General features: G+C 51.7%; 1 protein-coding gene across 3 annotated transcripts in view; it reads left to right on the plus strand.

The window, feature by feature from the left end:
• The window catches only part of ATP2B2 (ATPase plasma membrane Ca2+ transporting 2), a 375,363-nt gene that overhangs the window by 334,684 nt on the left and 18,286 nt on the right, over positions 1 to 22,393 (plus strand). For all 3 annotated transcript variants that reach the window (XM_055344601.1, XM_055344599.1, XM_055344600.1), the window contains 6 exons: positions 5,846 to 6,087; positions 7,230 to 7,464; positions 14,855 to 15,034; positions 15,236 to 15,323; positions 19,288 to 19,394; positions 19,859 to 20,050. In XM_055344601.1, coding sequence (XP_055200576.1) covers positions 5,846 to 6,087; positions 7,230 to 7,464; positions 14,855 to 15,034; positions 15,236 to 15,323; positions 19,288 to 19,394; positions 19,859 to 20,050 — 1,044 coding nt within the window. The remainder of the gene's footprint in view (positions 1 to 5,845; positions 6,088 to 7,229; positions 7,465 to 14,854; positions 15,035 to 15,235; positions 15,324 to 19,287; positions 19,395 to 19,858; positions 20,051 to 22,393) is intronic.

The raw sequence follows: 22,393 nt of genomic DNA on the forward strand, positions 1-22,393 counted from the left end.
CGAAAGGCAGGCACTGGCAGGGAGCCACCATACACATACAATTGCACAGACCACACACATACACTACACTCATACACCTGCATACACACCACACACATACAACTGCATACACTTACCATATACATACCACTCCATATACCACACATATGCACACGCACACACAATGCGCTGCTGAGCCTGGGAAGGTCCCTAAGGAGTCTGCTTTCCAGGAGTATGTCTCCCCAGGGGGTCTCAACCTATCCTGCTCTGTTGTCCTAGGCAGTCACACTGACCTGCCTTCTCAGCCACTGGGGAAGATCTCATGGCTCTGCTACATCATGTTCCTCAGGAGGCCTAGCACTGAGAAGCTCCTGGGGAGGGAGACCTTTAGATCACAATTGTGGAGGCCAGAGTTCCGCCCCATCTGGCCTCCCATTGGCAGCACCCTACACACACAAGCACAGAATTATTCATTTAGTCATTGCATATTCATTGGTTACTCCGTAGTAGGACACAAAGATAAGTGAGACAGACACATCCCACCCCCTACCCCCTTAAACTCTAAATCAATGGTCAACCAGTTCCCTAGTTAACCAAAGATCTCCAGTGCTGATGGAGTCAGGCAAGGCTATGGGGAGAACCTGTGCTGTGGGCTCAGAGCTGAGAACACTAGGGCCAAATCCTAGGTGGGCCACTTACTACAGCGTGACCTCATCTCTCTGGGCCTCCCCTGCACACAGCTGTGAAGTAAGAATACTCATAGCTGGCCTCTCAGGGAACTGTGGGGGTACAACCAGACCATGCATGTGACAAGCCCAGGAAAGAAGGGGGCAGAGTTAACATTCAAATGGTGGCCAGTGCTACTGCTGTTAAGCTGACTGGTGGTTCATCCGGTTTTCAGGGTGGCTCCCTGACAGTGCCTGCCTTTGGGGGGTGAGGAGGACCAGGCTAGGCCACCAGAGACGACCACTCAGCAGAAAGTTGTTTTCCAATGCACTCCTAGAAACATCATCATATTGCAGATGCTGCAGTTTACTATGCTACAGTTGTTGGGTTGTTTGGGGGGACTTTCAGAGGGTCTTTAGTAATAAAATACCTGTAACATCAAATGAATCATTTGAAATGTTTTTAAGTGGCATTAAGTACATTCACATTGTGTGACCATCCCCACCATCCATCCCAGAATTTTTCATCTTTCCAAACTGAAACTCTGTCCCATCAGACACTAACTCCCCATTCCCCCCTCCCCCATGACCAGCCCCTGCTACCCATCATCCTACTTTCTATTTTTATGAATCTGGCTTTTCTAGGTACATGATACAGGTGGAATTATACAGTGTCTGTCCTTTTGTGACTGGTTTATTTCACTTATAATGTCATCAGGGTTTATCCATGTTGTCACATATGTTAGAATTTCCTTCCACTTTAAGGCTGGATAATATTCCTCACATGTATAGACCACACGTCCCTTTATCCATTCATTTGCCAATGGACATTTGGATTGTGCTCCCACCTCTTGGCTTTTGTGAGTAATCCTGCAATGAACATAGATATTCAAATATCTTTTTAAGTTCCTGCTTCCAATTCTTTTGGGTATATACCCAGAAGTGGGATGCTGGATTATATGGTAATTCCATGTTTAATTTGTTGAGGAACCACCACACTATTCTCCACAGCAGCTGCACCATGTTACTTTCCCACCCACAGCACAAAGTGTAGTAATATCTTCACCCCCTCACCAATGCTTGTTTTCTGTTTTTGCTTTTTATAATTATTTTTTAAAGATTTTATTTACTTATCTCAGAAAGAGTAAGCATGAGCAGGGGGAGAGGCAGAGGGAGAAGCAGCCTCCCCACTGGGCAGGGAGCCCAGTGCAGGTCTCAATCTCAGGACCCTGGGATCATGACCTGAGCCAAAAGCAGACACTCAACCAGGTGAGATGCCCAGGCGCCCCTCTTTTGCTTTTTATAGTAGCCATCCTAATGAGTGTGAGGTGGTACAGGCTAGTTACCCCTTTTTTTAAAGTTGACTGTACACCCAGCATGGAGCCCAATTTGGGGAATGAACTCATGACCCTGAGATCAAGACCTGAGCTAAGATCAAGAGTTGGATGCTTAACCGACTGAGCCACCCAGGCACCCCTAGCTGTGCTTGTTTCATCTTATTTTTGCAGATGTTATTTATAACTTGTGGCTCTTCTGGTCATCATCATTCCTTGCTCTTCGCTCTATTTACCCCCAGCACCCCAAACAGGAACATGAACTGTCCTCTCAAAATTATGCCTGGTGGCTGCATCCCACGTTCCCAAAGGGCTCAGAACCTCACAGGGAAATGTGCTGGATGAAGCTCTGCACTGGGAGCCGAGGGGCCTGGGGACAGCCCCAGGCCTGCCCCTCCACAGGTCTGTGACCATGAACAAGTCACTTCCCTTCTGGGCTTGCTTCCTGTCCATTAAAACTGAAACAATACTGATGCCTTAATTCCCTTACAGAATCAGAGCCCTAGAGATAGAAAGGCTCTTGGAAAGTCTACAGCAATAGCAAAACCTCTGGGTTTGTCAAGATTTAAAAAAACAAAAACAAAAACAAAACAAAACAGAAGAGAATAGGGGTGGGCCCCTGCTTCTTAGTAATGCACGTAGGCAATCTCGGAGCTCAAGTTCATGGAAACAAATTGAATTACGTAGGAGGCAGCTCTGCCATTTGCAACCATGGATTGTTTGAAATCCTTTTAGAAGAAAATTAAAATATTTCACAGAGGATAATAAAATGCCGGGTATTCTGCTCAGCTCTCTTGTGCTAGTAAGTAATTAGGCATTTTTATTTAAGTCCTCCATGTTGTCATTTTCTTTCATTAATGGAGAGGAGAGAAAAACTATTGTGGAAAAGAAATAAAATTCTGGAAATCACCGGAAGGTTAATTATAAAAATGTAGGAAAAATTAAAAGTAAGTAAATAGGGGCGCCTGGGTGGCTCAGAAGTTTGAGTGTCCAACTCTTGATTTCGGCTCAGGTCGTGATCTTGGGGTTGTGCTCAGTGGGGAGTCTGTGTAGGATTCTCTCTCTCCCTCACCTTCTGCCCCTCCCCCTGCATGTACACTTGCACTCTCACTCTAGTAAATAAACAAACGTTTTTTAAAAAAGTAGAAGTAAATAAATACATAGTTTCTTAAAGCACAACATAACACCATACTACAGAGACAAAGGGAAGTGCTTCAAATTTATTTTTGCAAACATGAGAAATGGGAGGCTGCACCAAAAGTTTCTTTGCTCCCAAATCTAATCCCACCAAAGAGCTCAGGAGTGGGGAGCCTTCCAAGGCCGGTGGTGCTGGAGACATAGTTCTGTATGGCATGGGAACAGGCCAGAGCTATGTCCAATCACTGTCCTGTTGCCTACACGGCTGGTCCATGCCAGAATCTTCCTGACCCCACCTTCTGCCTGTCTGGGAAGTCCTTTTGAGCAGTATGATGGAAGCTGAGGGTGAGGATGCAGAGTTCTGGACAAGGCTGGTCTGAGACCCACAAAAAGCCACTAATAGAAGGGGGCTCTTGGGAGTTGGTAGCACAGACATGTTTGTAGGTAGATATTCCTCTTCTAAATCTCTCTGGGGTTTGGGTTTATCTGCAGTGACTTTTGCCATTCCCAAAGCCACCTCCACCCGAGATGCTGCATTGTAATTTTATGCAAGGAGATATGCACATGTGCGGGGATACAGGTGGGACGTGAGTTCACCTGCCAATATGAACCTCCCACAACCTCCGGCTAATCCTGCCATTAGCTCATATGGAGGTGTCTTGTTCTTGCCTGTTAATCTGTGCCTCTCCCACCACTCTGGTCTGCATGGAACCATCCAGCCAACAATTAGTAAATGCCTACTGTGTGCTGGGCTGATCCTGAGAAACTAGAGAGGAAAAGAATACAATAACTGTTTACTCAGAGGGGAGTAAGCAGTATTCAAAGACACAGAGATATTTGAGCTGGCACTTAAAAAAGCAAGGAGGAATTTGCCTGGCAGGGAAAGAGGGAAGGAACAGCAGAGGCAAAAGCACAGAAGCATGAAACAGCTCACGTTCAAGCCACCACCAAGGAAGTGAGAGTTGCTAGAGCAGAGGTGGTCAGTGATTTCACTGAGACCCCAAGGGTGAGGGTGAGGTTGTGTTCATGCAGCCCAGCAGCTGGCAGAGGACCAAATCAGTGAGTGGAAAGAAGGAAAAGAGGAAAAGTAAACAGCGGCTTAGTCATAGAATGGAATCAATCGAGCAGTAGGAAAGAACTAGTGCCATAAACACAGGTGATTCTCAAAATGTACTTACATTTGAATAAACAAGGCTTAGAAGAATATTACAGTCTCCTTACATGAGGTTTTCAACATGCAAAGCAGCACTGCACATACACACATGCGTACATAAGGTTAAACTACTTGGAATCTACCATTTTGACTTACAAAAATAGCAGTTTCATGTGGCTGAACCTAAATTGAGATCACAAGGGACAGTCCATCCATAGCATGGACTACTACTCACCAAGGAAAAAGGACAAGCTATTGACACACACAACGACTTGCCTGGACCTTGAGGAGATTATGCCGAGTGAAAAGAAGCTAGTCTTCAAAGGTTTCACGTACCATATGATTCCACTTATATAACAGGCTTGAAATGACAATGTAAAGATAGAGAACAGATTACTGGTAGTCAGGACCTGGGAAGGGGTGGAAAAGAAGGTGACAGCAAAAGGGTGGTGGGGGCACCTGGGTGGCTCAGGGATTAAGCATCTGCCTTAGGCTCAGGTCATGATCCCAGGGTCCTGGGGTCGAGTTCCACATCAGTCTCCCCACAGGGAGCCTGCTTCTCCCTCTGCCTATATCTCTGCTTCTCTCTGTGTGTCTCTCATGAATAAATAAATAAAATCTTAAAAATAAAATAAGAGGGATGGCATAGGGATAGGATCTTTGTCATGGATCTCCTTGGTGATGGTCACAGGAATGCACACATGATGCCATTGCATAGAACTAAACACATACACACACACACACAAGTGCATGTAAAATTGGTGAACTCTGAGGAAGGTGGGTTTGATTACAGCAATGTCAGTATCTTGGCTGCGACGTTGTACTGTGTTCTTACACAGGTGAGCACTAGGGGAAACTGGATGAAGAGTGTATGCCATCTCTCTTTACTATTTCTTATTGCATGTGAATCTAGAGCTATCTCAAAATAAAAATTTAAAATACATACCAGGTAGGGGCACTTGGGTGGGTGGCTCAGTTGGCTAAGAATCCGACTCTTAGTTTCAGCTCAGGTCATGATCTCAGGGTCCTGGGATAGAGCCCTGCACCCAGCTCCACGCTGGCCGTAGAGCCTGCTTAAGATTCTCTATCTCCCTTTCCCTCTGTGCCTCCCCATTTCACACTCATACACTCAAGTGCTCTCTCTCTCTGTCAAATAAATAAAATCTTAAAAAATATTTTTTTAACAAATGGGGTAATAATACCACTTTTAAGATAGAGGTTCTTTCTGGGGCAAGAGATGGACTCTGCAGACAGGGAGGGATACATGGGGGGGGAGGCACACCTGTATCTGCCATGTTCTCCTCAAGAAAGAAAAATCTGAAGCAAACATGGCATCATGCTCAGGTTCCACAAAGCTGAATGGAGGGTACACAGGTGTTTCTTTTCTTATTCTCAATCCTGCTTGTATGTTTGAACAAGTTTGTAATTTTTAAAAAGCTGACCTTGCTCCTTTCATCCAGAGCCAGGACTGGGTCCAGGCTGAAGAGGGCTGAGGGTGCAGGTGGTGGGACAGGGGGGCACACAGGGCTCACTGAGGAGGTGGGGGACACAGAGGCAACCCCGGCCTCTCTCCACAGCCCCCAGAGAAGGAGGGTGCCCTGCCTCGGCAGGTGGGCAACAAGACGGAGTGCGGCCTGCTGGGCTTCGTGCTGGACCTGAAGCAAGACTATGAGCCGGTGCGCAGCCAGATGCCGGAGGAGAAGCTGTACAAGGTGTACACCTTCAACTCCGTGCGCAAGTCCATGAGCACGGTCATCAAGCTGCCCGACGAGAGCTTCCGCATGTACAGCAAGGGCGCCTCTGAGATCGTGCTCAAGAAGTAAGAGGCGCCGGCGTGGGTGGGGGGCAGGGAGTGGGGACCACAGCTTCGTGCAGACCACCACGTCGAGCAGGCTGTCCCGCAGGCTGGGCTGGAGGGCCGTCTGGCATCCTGGGGTGCAGGGAGGGGCCCCTGCCCTATGTCACACGGCAGAACCACCTCCACGTGCTTTCTCCAGTTTCCCCTTTAAAATTTCTACAAAGAGCCCTCCCCCTACTCCTCCCTACATCACCGGATCATCAGGAAGTGCCACCTTGTCACTGTTAAAGCTCCCTTATTTCACTTCCCTCAGCACAGAGTTGGTTGACTGTAGTGATGTTCATTGTTAGCTAGTGCTCTCTGGCTCCAGGTGCCAGAGATAAGCCTGGAGAGCTAGGCAAGTCACTCCCAGTCTCAGGACCTCAGTTTCCCCACTCATACCTTGAGGGGATTGGTGTAGCCCAGTGGTTCTCAACTCTGACTCCACATTGGAATCACCCCAGGAAGCTTTTAAAAAAACCACTGATACAGGGCACCTGGGTGGCTCAGACCCCTAAGCATCTGACTCTTGATTTCAGCTCAGGTCATGATCTCAGGGTCATGAGATTGAGCCCTGCGTTGGGCTCTGCACTGGGCATGGAGCCTGTTTAAGATTCTCCTTCTGCCCCTGCGCCACTCCCTCTCTAAAAGAATATACTAAAAACCAATTGGAACCTCTGAGGTAGAGCTCACACGTGGGTTTTTATCTATTCTGTGTTCCCCCCAAGCCATTCTAATGTGCCAGCAAGGTCCAGAACCACTAGCCTAGGTTTCATGCCCTTTGAAAATCATTTTAGCTGTGAAACTATTTTTTCAGATGAAATCTTGTGAATATAAGACAGATCAAAGTAGATGTGATGTGCTCTTGCTGAATGGACTGGGGCAGATATTGCAAGAAGGCTGCCTGATTTCTTTTTGGCTGGTCCTGATTTCATTCCTGCCTGGGGCCCAGGGGCCTGGACCAGCCCTGAAGCATTGTGGGAGATGAACTGGACGGACCCTGGATGACCAACCACGGCCAGCTGGGCATCACTGGGGAGGGGGAGGTGAGCTCGAGCTGGTCAGAGGGAGGACCCTTGGGCCCTTGGCTGGACCTCACCTATCTCCCTCCCATTGGCTCCCAGGTGTTGCAAAATCCTCAACGGGGCAGGGGAGCCCCGGGTCTTCCGGCCCCGTGACCGGGACGAGATGGTGAAGAAGGTGATCGAGCCCATGGCCTGCGATGGGCTCCGCACCATCTGTGTGGCCTACCGTGACTTCCCCAGCAGCCCTGAGCCCGACTGGGACAATGAGAATGACATCCTCAATGACCTAACCTGCATCTGCGTGGTGGGCATCGAGGACCCTGTGCGGCCCGAGGTAAGCCGCCTCCCAGCAGGCTTGGAGAGGCTGGGATCCCAGCTTGCTGACTAGCTAGCATAAGTTGCCTCACCTCTCTGAGCCTGTTTCCCTGTAGTGTCCACAGGGTTTTCTCCTTACCTACTCCTAAGCATTTGGATTCATAAGACCAACGTAGGCCGCACTTGGCATTGATCTGCTCAGGACATGGGGTAGCGCCCCACACCCTGCCAGTAGGCGCTGCTTTGCCATGGGGGCAGTTCATCCACCCAACCATCCAGAAACCTTCCTTGCCCCGAAGGGACAAGCATAGGGTCTCCCCTGCCTTAGAAGCCTCCTGCCCCCCAGGAGTCAAGATCTCCTATAACACAGCCATAGGCCTGGATTCCAGGATCCCCACAAAGGAGACACCCAGAAACAAAGGCCACCAGTATTCAGGAAAACCCCAAGTTAGCATTCTGTCCATTCAGACCCAGTTTCCCAATCAGTTAACCCTGGCAGGCTTGCACAGCGACATAGCCGACAGTCTCCCTTTATCAGGTTTCCAGGGGCACAGAGCTAGAAAGTCAACCCAAGGTCAGATTCTCAAGCAGAAGAGAAGGGGATAACAGCACCCCTCCCTGTAAGGACCCAGGAAGATGATGTAGTAAGTGCACCTACTGTGTGCTCGGCCCCCATAGGTCTTCAGCCTCCTTTCGCTGCATCTGCACCTGGTGGGGGGTGGGGGGCCAGAATTCAGTGCTGGGGACTTGCAGGGCCCTGTGCTGTCAGCCTGCCCTGCACAGATGGGCCCGTGTGGTCAGTCAAAAGAGGGGGCTGCCTCGAATCTCTAGCACATCACTGTGGGCAGGCAGAGCGAATCCTCACCCTGGGGGGCCCTAGAGGGCAGAGCCCAGCACACAGGACAAGGCACAGAGAGGCTGGCCTCCATGTCGCCAGAGGACCAACACGGCAGCTGGGTGTTGATTCCCAGGCCAGCCCGGGCTGGACCCAAATTGGCCTCGGCTGTGACTGGAAGGCAGTGACTGTATCTCTCAGGGCCACCTTCCTCCACCAGAGGCGACATCGCTGTTCCCCACTTGCCTTGACACTGTTCCACGGGGGGCCTCTTGCTGTTCCCTGATCCTCTTGGAGCCTCCATGTTTCCCTTCTTTCAAGTGAAAGGAAGTAGACAAGGTGTTTTCCAAATTCCCAGCCCTGATGTTCTGAGAGTCTGTGTTCCAAAGACCAAGTGAAACTCGAATGTCACGGACATGGATTTTCATGTTTTAGCAGCAAGGAAAGGCGATGCCAAGAGTGTGAGCTCAGGCATCAGACAGACCTAGGATCCTGGGTCCCAGCATTACTAGCTATGTGGCCTTGGGCCAGTTACATAACCTCCCTGAGCCTCTGTTTCCTCATCTGTAGAGTGCGGATAGGAAAAGTATTCTCCACATATATACATCCCCAGCTACTATGAGGTGTCAAATCACACACACACAAGCAACAGGCAGAGTCTGGCATGAGGTAGGTGGTCCATGAATGTGGGTCCCCTCCTTTCATGTTTCTTCCCAGTAGACTCAAAATTCTGGGTCTAGTGACACATAACAGCCCCTAACACAGAGCCCAGCCTCTGGAAGGTGCTCAATTAAGTGTGGAATGAATGAATGAGAACGAAAGGACTTGAACACCCATCTTCCAATACCATGCCTGGTACTTATCTCACACACTTCTACCACCCATAGGCCTCCTCACTCCCACCCAGAGCCTCAAAGCAGCAAAGGCAAACTGTGTCCCAGGTGCTCGGCCATATGTGTTTTCCTGCAGACCGCGTCTCTCCCTGGACTGACAAGCCATTTATCAGCCTTCCCTGGGATGCCCAGTCATTACCAGGCGCTAATGGGTTCAGGCTTCCCATGACCGGTTATCTCCTGGTCTAGTCTCCACACAGCAGACAAGGCCAGCCTGCAGCTTCCCTGTCCTTCCCATTCCAAGAGCTCCTAGCCCATCACCCTAACTCCGAAGCATCCCTGAGATGGGGTGGGAAGTAATATCAGACACATACCCTTTTTTTTTTTGTCATGACCTGTACTAATAACAGATGTATTTTATATCATGATTCAGTAAACACACACAGTTAACCAAAATAAGGATATCAGAAAGTAATGTGATGCACTTGGAAGCATTTTCTATTTCTTTCTTTTTTGTAATGCTAATTACCACCCACTACACTGATTTGACAATCCACTAAAGGGGTATGATTCTAGGTTTGAGCTGCTGCTGACCTGGACCAAATGCTTCCGCACACCCTCAGTGAGGCCAAGCCGGGACAGTGATGTTCCTTCCCAAAGTCTCGCACTAAGTGGCTGAGCAAACCCAGATTAGAACAGGTTTTCTGCCTTCCTGCCCTAGGCCCTTCTCCTGGGTGCTGCAGAAATGGAAGGGCAAGTGGTTCTAAGTCAGGAGGGTGAGGAGAGGCTAAGCTGGGTCCCGGCATATTCTGTTGATAGCATGATCATCCAAAGAAGCTGGCTTCAGGCTCAGACTCTGGGAAGGGACAGCTGTTCCACCCATCTTGCAGACATCTACATTGGAGAAAGGGGGCCTAGATCCAAGCCCCAACTCTGCCACTAACAAGCCACTTCCCCTCTCTGTGCCTCCATTTCCTCATCTGTAAAATGGGAGGTTGGCCTAGATGGCCTGCCAAGCTCCAGCATTCTGAGACGACCGGCTGGAGGGCTTACCCTGATACTTTTCTTTGCTTCCATCAAGTTAGTACCTACTCTCTCCCCCAGGCTCTCCTCCAGGATGTAGATTTCGATGTTTGTGAGCTGTTTTGGGGAGCAGTGACTTACTAGTGTGACACAGCAGAGTTAAGGGATAAGGACTCGAATCCAGCCCCTGCCACTCCTTCACAGAAGACCTCAGGTGCATCCCTTCCCTTGGTCTCCGTTTCCCCATCTGAACAATTAGAGTTGGACATTCCCAAGTAAGGGACACAGCACAGTTGCTGGTGACGCTAACTTGAAAGCATAAAAGCTCTGACCTGTTGACTCAGCATTTCCCAATGGGGTGGGGATGGCTTTTGATTTATTTGGCTCTTAGGCTAGGTGATTAATACACATGGAGCTAAACTCAAATGGTTCAATAGCGCAGACAGTGAAGCAGCCTCTCATGCTGGTTCCCGCCTCACAGGCAGCCACCGTCACCAGCTCCTTGGGTGACTAGGCCAGTGTCTGTGCCTGTGGTTTTGGGCAGGCTCTCCCAGGCAACCCTGAGGCTGATCAGACCAGAAACCTCAGCCTGGGCCACCTCTAGGGTCCTACGAACATTTTCAGATTCCTTTTCCAGCTGTCACTGGAACATAAACTCTGCCTCCCTCAGTTTTCGCATCTGTCAAGGGGACAAATCATGTTGCCTTCTTCCCTTGAGAAGACAGAAGACAGAACAGATCAAAACAGGCTTGTTGATCACCCCCCAGACACATGTAACATGCTGCCTCGGGTACATTTTCCAATACTGATTGAAGCCACAGCAGATAAAGCCATCAGGAGAGCAGCAGTCTGGGATTTGCCCGGTTATCCGGGGGTGTTGGGAGCCCTTGGAGTCACAGACAACGGGTGTCACCAGAAACAACAGATGTTTGAAAGCCTTTATTTAATGAAAACAGGAAGCACCCATTTTCTGGCTGTTTTTCCTCAGTGAGAAAAATCTTGGATAATTTTAGCAAAAGAAGGAATTTTTTTTTTAATTTTACAGTTATTTTGTCTACATGGAAAGTGTATTTCAGCCAGATCAGTGCTTCTGTGGCTTAAGTCTTAATCATCTCTGGATCCTCAGTGCCCAGAAGAGTTCGATGTTCAGTAGCTGTTTGTCAAACAAATGAACCAGTCCCTTTGGCAAGGAAATGCTGAATGCGGTTTAAGGAAGCACCCCATTGGGTTGGAGGAATCCTGAATTGCTTCATGAGTAGAAGGCATTGCACAGGAGAGAGGGAGAGATTTGTGACACACAGATTAAAAGGGGGAGAGTGGAGCACCTGGGGACTCAGTGGTTGAGCGTCTGCCTTTGGCTCAGGGTGTGATCCCAGCGTCCTGGGATCAAGTCCTGCCTCAGGCTCCCTGTATGGAGCCTGTTTCTCCCTCTGCCTGTGTCTCTGACTCTCTGTGTGTGTCTCTCATGAACAAATAAATAAAATCTTTAGGAAAAAATAAAACTCATCCCCCTTTTACAAATGAGGAAGCCAACACTCGGTTGGGTCCCCAGGGCAAAGCTCAACCCCACCTTTCAGTTCCTGATCCCCCTCTCCGAGGCAGAGAAGCCTCCACCACACAGAGGAAACTGTGGGAGCCATAATAAAAATTAGCTGCCTCCTTTTTCTCCCTGAGCCAGCTTGTTTTGGGGAGCCCCAGAGGGTGGGATTCCAAGCAGGCAGATTTCAACTCCCCAAGACAGCCTTGAAAGCATGAGTCTTTCTAAAACACGGTACTAATCACCTCATCCCCAGTTCAGAACTTACCATGGCTCCCAGGCTTGGTATCAAGCCCCTGATTCCAGCACCTTCTGAGTGCAGGCCCTTCTCTAGTTCATGGCCACCAGCTCCTGCCCCTCATCCTCCTCAGCCTCAGCCCCTCCAGAACACCTGCCACACTTTCCACAGCCCCCTTGGCACCTTCTCTCCCAGTGCATCTCAGGGAACAGTTCTCTCTGGCCCAGGCCACAATGAAGTGGTCATCTGTGTAGCCCCAGCCAGGGCGCCGTACCAGGCACCAGAGCCTCAGTTAGTGTTGGCTGAACAAAAGCAGCTCAAACATCTCCTTCTCCAAGAAGCTTTCGCATATTTCTTCTCTCCATCTACTTCCTTCTGAAGGAATGGCACCCTCCTCTGTGCTCCCAGAGCTCTTTGTACAGAGATCTTTACCAAAGACCCTGCCTCCTGCAAGAGTACAAGTCAGGCCCAGAACAACTGCTCTCATCTGAAAAAAAGAATGATTGTGTGAAAGGATATGATAGACTTGTTCCACTATAGAGTGGTCAGCCTTAGAGGGAGTGAGGACCCCATCGTCAGAGGCATGCAAGCAGAGGCTGGCTGGCCATCTGTTGGGATGCCTAACAGGAATCTCGGCAATGAACAGAGAGTCAGAGTCATGACCTGAAGCCCCTTCCAACTCCAAGACCTCAAGCGTCTTTCAGTCAAACATAACCTGAATTATTGCTTTGAAGGGGAGCCAGATAAGGCATATAGAGCCAACAGAGCAGTGGCTCTTTCCTTTCCTCTTGGATCAGGAGACACGGGCTGCCATCCAGGTTACAGCTGTTGTGAGGAAATCGATAAATTATGTAAGCAGGATGTTGGACATTCCACATCCCCACTCCCTCTGGCTCTGTAGAAAGAGGTCATGTTTACCTATGCAAGCAGGCACTGCGGCATAAGGCAGAGGCCTTGCTCACGTGGCCCCAAGCCCTGGAAACACACCCAGAGGAGATCTCTGGTCAGCTTACCCTGCTCTAGCCCTTGTGACGGGGAGATCACTACCTGTCACCACAGAGCTGGTCTCATACAATTCTAGTAGCCAGAGAGGCCTCCTGACCTTGGCCTGGAACCTGCCTCTTCACGATATTTGTTCCTTGCTCTACCACAAGATGGCTGTGCTCAGGAGTCTTGTTTTTCTCTACAAGCAGCAGGGGGGAACCCCTGAAGGAGTATGACACCCAGGCTGAACTTCAGGCAGGTCGCTGGCGGTCAGGTGGAGGAACGATAGAAGAGGAGTAAGGCCAGAGGCAGGGAGATTGGGTAAGGTCTGGGCAGTGACCCCACCTTGGAATGGTGGTGCTCTGTGCAGAAGGAACAGCAGCTGCTGTGGGGGTGGACAGAGGCTAAATATTTTCAAGATCAAGCCTTGTGTTTAAAATTCCTAAGGATGGGAAGGGGACCAGCGGTCAGGAGCTGCCTACAGTCAGGTTTTGAACCAATGTTCTAACCCTTTGTATTAGTTTGCTGGGGCTGCCATAACAAAGTTACACAGGCTGGGTGGGCGGTGGGGGGGATGGGGCTCAAACAACAGGACTGGACTGTCTCACAGTTCTGAAGGCTGGAAGTCCAAAGTCATGGTGTTGGCAGGGTTGGTTTCTTCTGAGGGCCCTGGGGAAGAATCTGCTTCAGACCTTCACCCCTCCCCCATTCCCACCCTCAAGTTTATGGGAGTTCGCTGGAAATCTTCAGCACTCCTTGGCTTCTGGCAGCAGCACCCAATCTCTGCCTTCATCATCACCTGACAGTCTCCCTGTGTGTGTGTCTGGCTCCAAATTCTCCCCTCAGATAAAAGCCCCAGTCACGGTGGTTAAGGGCCACTGACCTTGACTTTGGGGGGCGAAGTGCAAGTTCAGTCCCTCTCAGCCGTGGCTTGGCAGAGTGGGGATGGAAGTGAGCTCCCAGGAACTATGATGTGTGTGAAGAATGAGAGTTAGACTCAGCCTCTCCAAGCGTGAGATTCTAAAGTGCTTTGGTCTTTTAGTACAACTGGATTTTCTGCCCTTGACATGTCCTCTTCCACTCAAAGACGTTTTGCAGCAACCAGCAAGTATTACCATATTATTTTATCATCTGTCACTGCCCATGGGTAAGAATCACTTGTTCAGTTGATCTATGTTTTGTGTAAAGGGCTGCAGCAGCTCCAGGCTGATTTCTGCATCCTAATTGCGGGGCAAATAAATCCACAGCTCTGCCTAGGAGCAGGGACTGGGAAAGGGGATGGTGCTTACCCCACTTCTGACTGGCTGGGTCTACTCTGGCCTCATTGGCCCAGACATCAGTCTATCATTACAGTCAGAGAGGGCAGGAGGTAGTCCTTACTCTCTCATGGAAATGTCCTATTTTACATGAAGTATAATCATTTGTATTTATTCTAAGCCAGTGTCACATTCTGTAAATGCAGTGTTCCCAAATGCAATGCCCGCCCCCCCAAAAAAACCCTGAAAATACAAGAACATATTTATCTATCACTGACTTTGCAGGAATTATGCATGTGTATAAAGCAGGGACACATTCCTATGCCATACTAGAGTGTTCTATTCTCACCTGAAGTGTTCTTGAGGTCTTTCTCAAAGTCCTTGCCCAGGTCAGGATAGCCTAGGGTTTTATCTCAGAGAGGGATAATATGGTGGGAAGTGGTAGCTGCCTGGGACTCCACTGAGAATTCTGAGACCATATCAGGGTTTAATCAGAGGATTCTGCGATCGATTAACAATGCCTGCCACAGGCACAGAAAGGGAAGAGACAGCCCACATGCCATATGTGCTATCAGTATCTCATGGTCATCCAGGCCCCTTACACTGGAGCTGCCTGTGAACAGGGCTCACTCTGGGATCCATAAGGGAAGTGAGGGCCTGCCCTAGGTGGTACTCACCCCCATTGCTTCTGCCTTCCTGCCAGGTCCCAGAAGCCATCCGCAAGTGCCAGAGGGCAGGCATCACAGTTCGCATGGTCACTGGTGACAATATCAACACAGCCAGGGCCATCGCCATCAAGTGTGGCATCATCCATCCTGGGGAAGACTTTCTATGCCTGGAGGGCAAGGAGTTCAACCGGAGGATCCGCAATGAGAAGGGGGAGGTAAGTGCCCAACACAAGGAAGCTTCCAAGGGATGAGCTAGGATGGGGGCTGGGAGGCATGGGGGCTGCATGACTGTAGAGAAGACAGCCAGCGTACCACTAAGAACCCACTCACTTTGGGTAAGTCCTCTCCCTTCTCCAGACCTCAGTTTCTCTCTCTGATACTCCTCCCAACCCACTCCCTCCCCCATCCCTCTCCAGATTGAACAGGAGCGAATTGACAAGATCTGGCCAAAGCTACGGGTGCTGGCTCGTTCCTCCCCCACGGACAAGCATACCCTCGTCAAAGGTAAGACTTGGGGGGGGCAGCTCTGAGACCAGAATCCGCTCCTCTCCTGGTACCTGCAGCTCTTTCCAGGACAGAGGGGCTTTTGCGCGGAGCTCCCCACACCTGGCAACACCCTTGTTTCACCCCATTGCAGCCCTGGGAGGGCCTCTAAGGGCCACAGTGGGATGGGGAGGTTGTGAATCTTCTCTCTGGGTTCCACCTCTTCTAGAAAACAATGGGCTGGGCCTGTCTAGGTCCAAAAGTCTTTACCTGAGGGTCAAATAGGGCCCACAGACATGTTATATTTGACTGATGTAGTGCCTTTTTTTATGTTGAATTTGGATGGCTTTATACAGACTCTCCTTTCACTTTGAATCAGTCTTCACCACTCCTTATTGTTTGACATCCAGCCCACTTGACTTATTTATATTCTCAGCCTGGCCCCAGAGCTTGTCTTCCTGGTCTGCATGATCTCTGAGGACTCCAACAAACATCTGTGACCAGAACCCCAGGGGTGGGCTCTCCTGGGAATAGCAACCTGAGAGATGAGACCAAAAGCTAGCATCCTTCTCCTTCCCTGTCTTCCTCCAGAGAGAAGGAGCATACCATTTGTTGAGCCCATGTAGGTGGCCGGGTGCTGGGCACTTTTAGAGTCATACAGCCCTGACTTCAAGTCCTGGCTCTTCCACTAACCTGTTCTATAGCCTTGGGCAAGTTTCCCCTCTACTGGGACTCAATTTCTCCATCTTTAAAATGGCCATAGAAGGGCAGGTTTCTGGCTGAGGTCATCCCTGGGGCATCTTGGATTCCTCTTCCAAAATGCTGCCCAAGGACATTAGAGGAGGCAGATCCGGCTTGGGGATAGAGACTCAGAATCTCAGAATCACAGATACCAGAGCAAGAAGCCCCCCAGCAAATCCCCATTTCTTTCTTAATCACTCACTCATTCATTTACTCATTCTCTTGATAAATATTTATTAAGGATCTGCTAAGTGCCAGGCCCTGCTCTTGGCAGACATGTTCCTTCCATCTTAGAATTCATGGTCCAAAGAGTCCATCCAGCAGACATCAAACAGGTTTCCTTCCACAGACCTAGAGGCTGTTATCAGTGGAAGGGTAGGATGGGGCCCTCTGTTGGCGTCTCACTCAGGCTGGGGATGGATTGCACATCATAGGCCATCGAAGGTAGGTCGAGGGTCCAGGAGAAAGGGCTTTTGTTTTCAGGTGGGTCAGAGAACTGCACTGTGAAAGACCAGAGGCAAAGCTTCCCAGACACCTTCAGGAAATGTAAAGAAGCTCAGTTGGCCAGGCAGGGACCTCAGGCGAGAGAGGAAGACCAGAGAAGAGGGTGCCGGTGTCAGATCATGTAGGGCCTTGAATGCCAGGCCAATGACCTGTGCTGTTAGCCCAGCATTGGGAGCCACTGGGAAGGCCTTGAGGGGAAAAGTGTTATTTTATAAAGTTCATTGCCCACTTGTGGGGAGAACCACCAGGATTGTCCAGCTGTAAGAGCTACTTCCCAGACCAGGGTAGGGTGATGACAGCACAGGTGGAGCTGGAAGTCAATAGGTCAGAGACCTATTTGGGTGGTAGAAGGACCTGGGCCCAGCAGTCGTTCAGATATAGTTGAGGGATGAGATGGGGTGAGGGGTCCCATAGTCCCTCAGTATATACAGGTTCAAGAGCTTGCAGCATGTCAGGATGGCCCCTGGGTTTTGAATGGGCAGCTGGGTGTCAGGAGTCACAAGGGACAGATCTGAGAGTGATGAGTTCAGTTTAGGGCCAGCTGAGCTGGAGGCCGTGTGACATCCAAGTGGAGATGTCCAGAAGACAGCTTGCCATCTGTGGAGTCAGGGCTCAGCAGAGAGATAAAGACGCAGGTGGGCTGTGCTAAATGGGAAGAGCAGGGGAGCCTGCCAAACCCCTGAACCTCCCACATGAGTGATGGGCAGAGGCTGAGAGATGGAGAAGAGACAGCCAGAGGAGTGGGAGGACACCAGGATCAGCGGTGTCCAAGAAGACAAAGAAGGGAGCTTGCCGAGGAGGAAGGTATGGTCCACGGCAGGAATGGCACTGAGAGGTCCAGAGAGATAGGACAGGAATGTGACCATAGGCGATGGCCACAGGAAGGCCCTTGGTGACCGCACGCAGGCAGGCCATGTCAGTGGAGTGGCAAAGCTCTGGAGGTGGAGGAGAGTGCTCTGGGAGAAGGTGTCCTCCCAGCTCCCCTTCTATTGGGAACAGCAGGAGGGCTGTGTCAAAGCAGGTACCAGTCTGCGGGGCCACAGAGGAAAATGTGGCCCCTCCCTGCTTTGGAGGAGCAGATAGGCATGCTGAGGGAAGGCCTTGCATGCCCAGTGGACAGAACCTGGAGGCTGAGTCTTGACTGGGGACTCGGGGACTGCCACCAGCTGGGGTGGGAGGTGGGGGACAGCCTAGGATGAGTCCCAGACCACATGGCCTTGGCGCTAGGCCTTGAAGAGGGTGGAAGCTGGACCACTCCCCAGGGCTGAGGGAGTGGCTGCAAGGACCTACAAAGGCTTCTCAGAGAACCTGTTCCCTCATCCCTTGGGCTGCTGCTGCTTCTTACCAGGCACAGGGCAGGGAGAGACATACGGGAGCTACAGCAATCTGATTAGGGCAGGTAAGGGTACTCAGGGAGTCACAAAGGCTTCCCCAGGGGAAGTGGCATCCGAGCTGAGACTACAGGCACAAGACAGGCCCAGCCAGCCGACGGAAAAGCCCAAGCAGACAAGGCAAGGGGGCCGGCTTTGTAGACGGAGAGCCATTCCTATGACTGGAGCACAGATTGGGGGTGGCCAGGGACAGAGAACGGGTGAGTCTGATCACCAGGGACATCAAACTTTCTGCATGGAGCTAAAAACATGGATGTCACCCTGAGGCTAGCATGGGCCATGACAGAATGACTATTGGTTTAGAGGGAGGCAACAGGTCAGCCCAGGGATTAGAGAGAAATCCTGGTGCTGCTGTGCAGGTTGGACGGGCAGCCTGGGGTTAGTGGGTGGCAGAGACGATGCTGGTGGCAGAGGGGAGGGGGACAGAGAGAAGTGGAATGTTTCACTTCCAGTGGGATCTTGGAGCAGAAACTCCAGGCCTTGGTGATGGATGTGAGATGTGAAATGAGAGAGGGACATGCCAAGAGTGACATTCAAATTTCTGTCCTGTCCATGGCGCCTGCATCCTCTCAAGTTCCATATGTGACCAAAGATGACATCTTTCACCCACCATTTTCCGCTGGCCCCAGCTCAGTGACAAGGCCACATGCTGTTTATTCAACTTGTTGAATATTTTATTTTTATTTATTTATTCTTTTTTAAAGATTTTATTTATGAGAGAGAGAGAGAGAATAAGACAGAGAGAGTAGGGTGGGGTGGGCAGGGAGGAGCAGAGGGAGAGGGACTCCCCACTGAGCAGGGAGCCCAAGGACCCTGGGATCATGACCTGAAACACAAACAGACGTTTAACCAACTGAGCCAGCCAGGTGCCCCTGAATATTTTGTTGAGGGTAGATGTTTGGAGAGAGGTCCGGGTCAGGGGTCATTGGCAAATGGCACAGCCCAGGCCTCCTCAGGAGGGACTATGCGTGTACAGGGAGAAGGAGCTGAGGGAGGAGCAGATGATAGGAGAACAGAGGCGCTCCTAGAACTCAGGCAGAGGGGGAGGTGTTTCCAGCCAGGGTGGCCTCCAGTGTGGCCAAGGGCTGCAGAGAGTGCAGAGTGTGCTGGAGAGGCAGTCAGGGCCCAGACCGCAGAGGACTGAGGTGCCCAACATCCCCTGCAGATGCTGGCAGCCGCAGGCAAGCCTGGAGCTGGGAAGAGCCACAACAGGAGGGGGTGGCAGGGCAGGGGCCAAAGAGGAGGCTGTGCCCGGCCCGGGGTCCTCCCAACGGTCAGGGCTGGCCGGGGCTGCCTCTGGCCCATGGAGTGTCCTGGGGCCCTGAGCGCACTCCCGCCCCACCCCACAGGCATCATCGATAGCACACACACCGAGCAGCGGCAGGTGGTGGCCGTGACGGGGGATGGCACCAACGATGGGCCTGCACTCAAGAAGGCTGACGTGGGCTTTGCCATGGTAGGGGCAGCTCGCATTGGGCCCCAGGGTGGGGCCTGGCAGGAGCTCATGGGCAGGGGTTATGGACAACACAGCCTCAAGCTGTCTGTGCAGGACACCCAGTGCACACTCAGCTCACCCACCATCCACCTCATGGGTCCAGGGCTCTCAAGCCTCAGCCTGGCCCCTGGGGTCCCCCTGGAAGGGTGGAAGGGGGCTCCCTGCAATGATGGGGGTGGGGGGAGCTAAGGGGAGGGTAGGCCAGGGAACAACTTCCCAAAGGCAGAGAGCTGGCCTCAGGGGCCTGGGTCTAGGGGGTGGGGTACATGCACACACACACCATGTGGTCTGGCCGTGCTGGGCAGTTGGGAGTATGCATGTGGGGGTTTGTATAGGACTGAGGATGTGTAGGGGATGAGGACAGTGTTGCTTGAGCTGCTCACCCCCCAGCCGCCTCTCACAGTCTCCTGTTCCTGTCCCCACAGGGCATCGCAGGCACGGATGTGGCCAAGGAGGCCTCAGACATCATCCTAACGGATGACAATTTCAGCAGCATTGTCAAGGCAGTGATGTGGGGCCGCAATGTCTATGACAGCATCTCCAAATTCCTGCAGTTCCAGCTGACGGTCAATGTGGTGGCTGTGATCGTGGCCTTCACCGGCGCCTGCATCACGCAGGTGGGTCCTCGGGGGGGAGGGGAGTGCAGGTGGGCAGGGCCAGGCCTACCAAAGCATGGGGGAAGCCCTGCCAAGGTCCAGGAGTTGCATCACAGACCACAGGTGCAGGCACCAGCCTGAGGAAATGAGGCTCAGTCAGGAGGGAGGCTGGCCCAAGGTCATCTAGCAAACAAGAGATGTCAAGCCTCACCCCCATGTCTGTCTCGTCTAGTCACAGCCCTGGTCCTTGCTGCAGGAGGCAGAAGAGGTCATCCTCAAAGGAAGGCAGAGGCCCCAAAGGCCCAGAGGGAGGCAGAGGCAGGGCAGGGCCCAAGGGGGGTCAGGCAACCCGATGGGGGCAAGGAGCCAGCAGAGTCCTGGGGGCCTCAGTTCTGGCAAGAGAGGTCTATTTGCCTGGGGCCCTAAGGCCAGGTTAGGGCTCTTTGTCACTGGGAGAGGCAGTTGTCTGTCAGGATCACCATCTGGCCATGAGCAGCCCCATCCCGAGCTCAGGGGAAGCCAGCCAGCAGGCCTGCATGTCTTCAGCCTCACTCCTTCCTCACCTGGCCCCATAAGGTGAGAGCTATAATGATCCCCATTTTACAGAAGCAGAAACCAAGGCTGAGGATGGACCAGCCAGGAACCTGCCATTGTTCCTGCAGCCTCCTGTCTTCTCCTAGGGGCTAACCAGCCCAGCCTGGAGAGGAAAGGGCCAGTATTTCAAGGCCTCCTGGCAATCACACAGGTAGACAAGCTCCTGCCCACAGAGAGGAGCCCCCAGAGGCCCAGAAGGCAGCACTGCCCCAAAGAGCTCTGTGGCCTTAGGAATGCTGCTCCCTTTGCTGTGTTCGGAGCCCCTGGGGCTGCATGTGGCAGCACCCAGTGCCCTATCCTAGAGTCAGAGCTGGGAGGTGGCTGGTGGGTCCCTTCTACTGTCAGGGCCCTCTCCTGGTCTATGGGTGACAGATGCCCTCTAGTGGTACTTGGGGAAACCTTCCACAGCACAGCAGCTCCTGCAGGCTTCTCAGGAACCCACTGATGCCCTTGGGGAAACAGGTTCAAGGAGAACTATCAGTTTGCCTAAGGCCTGAAGTTGAGCTTGTGGCAAGGCCATGTAGGCGTTGGTGGGGACATGGGAGGCTCTGACCCCGAAGCACATGTAAACAGAGAAGGTAGGTGAGCAGGAAAAAGCCTCAGGACGAGGGAACGTGGCTGCTCCAGGGCATAGATAGGAGAGGTGGCCTGCAGGAAGGGCTCTGATGAATCCAGGAAGTGAGTGAGTGGATGGGGTATGGTCAGGGTGGGTCTCGGGGGCTGCACTGAGAAATGATACAGGGGTGAAGAACAGTTTAGGTTTAGGCTATTAGGTTTCCAGGGTCTGTGGGCTTCCTGCAGGAGGTGTTCCACAGTAGATGAGGCTAAAAGAACAGAGGGAGAGGAGGTATGGGCTGGAGAGAGGGTGATGCTAGGGAGAGGTGGGCACTGAAAGCCAGGGGGATAGGTGTGGTGAAGAAAGTAGGGCTGAGTAAGGGGCCATAGGGGCAGAGATTTAAAAGATGAGGCAAGAGGAGCCCTGAGGGAGGAGAAGAAGAAATGGCCAGAGCCCTGGGGCAGGCGGGCCACGAGAGTGGGGTCTAGTGCCAGGAGGAGATAGTGGCCGCACGAGGCAGTGAGGTCGGTGAGAGGAAGCTGGAAAAATTCGTCTCTCGATTGGCAACAAGGAAGATGCTGGGGACCTTGGAGGAAGGAATTTGGGGGGCATGGAAAGGCCAAAGTCTGGCTGCCAAGGACAAGGTCCTTGGGGTGCAACAGTAGAGGGGACAGTTCCTCGAGGCAGTGTACCCCATGTGATATGGTTGTATACAGAGCGGTATGACTCTGTGATCCCAGTCGCAGCCAGAGAAAGGCATGGAAGGATCCACACCAGAATGTGGACGGCGGCCACCAGTCGTGACAAGGTCATTGACGAGCTTTAGCTCCTTCTGCTCTTCCCTACTTGCCCAAGTTCTCTACCATAGGAAGTTTGTTATTTCTGCAACCATAGATGCACACGATAATTGCCTAAGGTAAAGTGGGATGACGAGGTAAAAAGGTGGTAGTGACAAGGGGACAGGGGCTGTGGGCACTGTTTGTGGGACAGCAGAGACCAGAGCCATTGATAGTTGAGGGGAAAGCAGCAGTGGGAGACTGAGGAGATAGGATCTGTGTCAGAGACAGGGGAGATCTCTGCCTTAGCCAGGAGAGGTGTGTCCACGGGGGCCGAAGGAGAGGAGGGCACATGCTAGGGAAGCAGGCAAATTTACCAGAAGGCAGGGAGCTGCTGACCGTCGTGCCTGGAAGACTCGATTTTCTCCTTGCGGGAGA

Source organism: Nyctereutes procyonoides, unplaced genomic scaffold, assembly GCF_905146905.1.
Source record: "Nyctereutes procyonoides isolate TBG_1078 unplaced genomic scaffold, NYPRO_anot_genome, whole genome shotgun sequence".
Classification (NCBI taxonomy): domain Eukaryota; kingdom Metazoa; phylum Chordata; class Mammalia; order Carnivora; family Canidae; genus Nyctereutes; species Nyctereutes procyonoides.